This window comes from Apostichopus japonicus, chromosome 23, assembly GCF_037975245.1.
Source record: "Apostichopus japonicus isolate 1M-3 chromosome 23, ASM3797524v1, whole genome shotgun sequence".
Taxonomy (NCBI): Eukaryota; Metazoa; Echinodermata; class Holothuroidea; order Aspidochirotida; family Stichopodidae; genus Apostichopus; species Apostichopus japonicus.
Window position 1 is genome coordinate 12,743,026 of NC_092583.1, and position 4,752 is coordinate 12,747,777.

A 4,752-nucleotide genomic window follows, 5' to 3' on the forward strand; every position below is an offset into this window, starting at 1 on the left:
GGATCGATAGTGGTGTCTAACACTTCTGTTACACCTCATTCGAAACTAGGTCAGATTACCGGCATGAGACGTTTCTTTGTGCGCGAGTCATCACATTCTTTAAAGGGTTGTCCGGAACGTAAGATTTATCATTCACTGCAGGTCTGTCGACGAGTATCTTGTGAATCCGGCATTATCGGTATTTTCAAATGGTGCCGTCGTTAGTTGATTAACTTATATCAAACAAACACACAAAACACCGTTTCTGACTGTAGTGATTCTCTCAATTTTAGATTATTTCTTTCGCGGAAACTAAAATAAATAGAGAGTTTTTTCAAACTCAACTAACTTTACACAGTGTGATACACCCACCGTTGTATAATAACAAAATTGCACGTATTGATATAGGTTTGCATTTTCTCATTGTTATTATTTGTGTTTGAATATTATGTTACGTATCATGCAGTGGCGTAGGAAGGTACTTTTGAGTGAGGGGGCTGAAGACTGATGGCCGGCCTGGGGGAGGGGTCTAAGGGGAGGGGGTGTCCCCCTCCCCGTTGGAATTTTTTGCATTTCCAGGTGGCCTCAGATGCAATTTGGTGCAATATAGCACACTTCAACACCCACTCCATTTTGTAAACTTAATTTTGTATTTTCACCTGGCCTTAGATGCAATTTGGTGCTCCAAATGAGATTTTTTTCTCATTTGGAAATGAAAAAGGGGTTTTCTGACTTGATACTTCCGCCCCTCCACATTTTTCACTGGGGGGCTGGCGCCCCCCAGCCCCCGGTTCCTACGCCCTTGGTATCATGCATATACATCATTGCAGAAATGCGTGTTGATATAGACTTACGGGAAAAAAAATCTTTTGCTATATGACTGTTACAATACTACACTCTATACTAAAAAGTATACTAGGCCTAGACTAATTGATTTGAAGCCAAATGCAACCCACATAGGCCTATACTGTTCCCAAATTAACGCTATCTCTCCAATTTAGCTCTATAGTATAGTATCGTAGCCTTTTATGAATAAGATTGAATAATTCAATTAATTTTTTTTCAATTGAGAATATTCATTTAGAATAGGCATTATACCTGTAACAAAACTCGATCAGATTCAAGAAACGGGGACAAAGGGACTAATATCGCACGCTTCGGCAAGTAGAGTTAATAAGCATAATAATTAAAATTGTTACCGCAGATACCAACGTGACGCTCTTCGGTTCTTACATAATTATATAATACTTAGTTTTGTTATCACGCAAACATCACACGTTACATACATATATAGGATTATGGCGTTATGTCGCGTGTCATTTAGTCGGTGGTTTTGTATTTTATAAACAGGTGCAGTATATATCTTTGTCAGTGCACAAATGTTTGGAACACGCTGGCAATGTTATCGTCCGAACAGAAAACACTTCGGTTCGCAAATGGTCAGGACAACGGTTCGAATTATAGTACTTTTCAATATCGTGTGTTTCCTATGCTTTTGCTGTACCTCGTCACCGAACTGGTTGGCATCAGGCTTAAAAAAAATGGCCGGAAATGGAATACAAATCGCCAAAGACTCAACCGGACGGATTTTGAAAAATTCAAAATTGTTTATGAAGCCGGACTGTCAGAAAGACATCGTTATATTTGGAATGAGGCCACATTGGCGGCAATTTTGCTTCGAAATGTTTGCGTGTAAGTCCCTTGTTGAGTTTCCTAGACATTTCAGGTGTCCAGAAATGGAATGCTCGATTACGCTGGACTACACCGAAGAAGCTAGAAAGATTCGAAATTTCGACGTAGTGGTCTTTACGAACGTCTATCCTTGGATTACTGATGATATGTGGGACTGGTTGCACAGCAACCGTACGCATGCGCAAAGATGGGTGATAGTCTCAGAAGAGAGTCCCATAAACGCTGGCGGATTTCAATTGCCTGAAAAATACGCAGATGTGACTTTTGATTGGATCGCTTCCTACAAGACCGATTCGGAATTTCGACAACCTTACGGACGTTACGAGCCTTTTCCAGAGGATGAAATCAAGTCAGAATTAGACCTCGAGATATATTTAAAAAATAAAACAAACGTTGTCTCATGGATGGGTAGCAACTGTGATAAACGCTTACAAACAGTGCGAGAACTCGAAAGCATGATCCAACTTAAAAAGTACGGAAAATGTGGCGATTTCGAACTTCCGTGGGAGGATTACAACGCCTTATTTAATCTCTTAAATACATTTAAATTTTATTTAAGCTTTGAAAACTCTTGTTGTGATGACTACATCACGGAGAAATTTTGGAGGACATTGGACATGGGTGTGGTCCCCGTTGTAATGGGAGCGACAGCGGAACAATACGCCAATGTGGCACCTCCGAACTCATTTATTCACGTGGAAGAATTCACGTCTCTGAGTGAACTGGTAAACTATCTTATGGAACTTAACGCGAATAATGAAAAATACTTAGAATATTTCCAATGGAAAAAGACGGGTAAAGTTATTTCACTGTCTCAACAAGAACAATACATTAGGCCTCTAAAAGATTCAACGTACTGTAGTATATTAAAGAAGTACCTTCACGAAAGTCCACGTAATCAGAGGAAAATAGAATATTTTGGGCCACAGTGGGTTGGCAGTTGCAGGGAATGCCCTTCATTGCCGTAAACTAGCTAAAGTGCTATATAGGCCATCCGTCAGTTACAATTAAAGCGTAAAATGGATCAAATATTCCTTTTCATTATAAGTATGCATAACAATTAATTGATTTCGTATATCTGTCTGCAGTTCATGAGGATAAGGGTCGCAATATGGTCCTTTTAGTATAAGCAAACAGTTCTTCCTTTGTATACGGTCAGAGACGCCGACAGTTATCTGTATGTCTCTCAATTGGCATATGTACAAGATGTAACCATTTCTAAAGTCGATGTTGCAGACTGTGATAATGTATGCCTCTCATTACAATACATATAGCAAGTTGTTTGATATGGTCAATGACGACAGTTATGTGTATGCCTCTCATTACAATACAAATAACAATTTGTTATCTGATATATCATGCACGGGCGACAGTGATATGTATGCCTCTCATTAACTCGACACAGTACATCAAAGAAGAATCATAAAATACATAGATTACAAAGTGCCCTTTTGGCAATCAAAAGGACCCATTTTCGTCTTCATTTGTGTGTGTATAGTAACACGTGCTGTTTGCATGTGCCTGTTTTTTTATTTCCAAAATGCCAGTTTGATAAGAAGTTGTCATTTAAAGAAAAGTGCCATTTTACTGAAATGTTAAGAGGAAGAAATGTAACTAAGATATGTTGTGTTCTGAAACACGCATTTGTTCAAATAGGCTACTGTATTTCTTTTTTTTTTCTTTTTTTTTGTAAAGGAAATGATGTGTTTCGCTCCTACTCTATATTTTTGATAGCCTGGAGCTCTATATTTCTTGTAGCCTGGAGCTCTTGAGGGTCACAAGAGAACTTCCTCTCTCTTAAATGTTCAGTGTTAATTTAATAACTGTTATTCCCATACAAACAATTACGACAAAAGCGCCCACACACTGGTTTTAAACATTTATCAATAAGAATTAACAGGGCCTTAAAAGTCTTCTGATTGGGCGCAGAAAGGTTGCCCAAGGGCAGGCACTATTTGCCCACCTGTGCATGCTTCAACCTATCCCCGGAGGCAACGTCAGCTAGACACCATGTCAGTTCCATAGCCCCCCCCCCCCCATCCACCCACCCAACATACCAATCCTATTAGAAATAAATCGACGCTTATGTCAGGTCCCCTCCCTCTCCCGCAAGCAACACAGTTCTTGTGATTAGTTTTCTCAGTTAATAACTACACTAATGTGGTAATCGTGTCCACATAGCCACTGCCAGGGGGTAGGAGCCGGGAGCACTGGGGGCACGTGCCACCCACTTTTTCCAAAATAGCAAATGTGCCCTACTGGCAAATAAAATTTGCCCCTTTGATGAAGAACTGTCTTCTGGATATTTTAAGCCTTTGTTAATTTTAATATTTTATGTTAATTATTTATTTTTAGTCTCTACATGCTATTTTTAAAATGGCATTCCATATCTTTTTGTAGCACGGTTAACAAATAAACAATCTCAATAAATAGTATTGATAGCAAACTAATATATCATATATATTTAAGTGATATGGCCAGTGTGTATCGGTTTATAGCATAAAGGCCCGGTCACACTATACCGATTTTTTATCGGAATACTATCCGATTTTCCCGGAGGAATCGAAACAGCCAGTTTTTTGTTTGGGTCTTCTAGCCACAGTGATAAAGGACCTGATTTGCTATCTGTTGAGCCATTCCGATGTGGAATAGCCCTCTGCTAACTTTTGATATTGACTCCGTTTCCTTTTATCGGATAGCTATCCGATTTCTCTTCCGATTTTTATCGTTTTTCGATGTGACGTCACTTCAGAATGTAGTCAGTTCCAGAACTCCTCAGATTTGGAGTAGGTGTTCGAATGTTCCACTGCATTCATTACATTCACTACCACAAACCTCACTCTTCGGCCTAAAATCGGAAAAATCGGACCGTATTCCGATAAAATATCGCTGTAGTGTGACCGGGCCTTAACGAGTGGTGGTTGTGGAATTAAATAGTGCCCCTCTGATGTTGTGCCCCCCCCCACTTTAATTTTGGAAGCTTCCTACCCCCCCCCCCCCCCTCGCTGACCACTGCACAAAGTCAGCTGGCAGAATTTTAAACTATGAATTCTACCATGGACTCGGAATGTAACACAGCAG

At 39.8% G+C, this 4,752-nt stretch overlaps 1 protein-coding gene across 1 annotated transcript; it reads left to right on the top strand.

Moving 5' to 3' along the window:
- Positions 1-1,212: 1,212 nt before the first annotated feature.
- On the top strand, positions 1,213-4,081 carry LOC139964688 (4-galactosyl-N-acetylglucosaminide 3-alpha-L-fucosyltransferase FUT6-like). The gene has a single exon (XM_071966517.1). It carries the CDS (start codon positions 1,359-1,361, stop codon positions 2,637-2,639), a length of 1,281 nt encoding a protein of 426 aa, XP_071822618.1. The 5' UTR covers positions 1,213-1,358; the 3' UTR covers positions 2,640-4,081.
- The last annotated feature ends 671 nt before the right edge of the window (positions 4,082-4,752 follow it).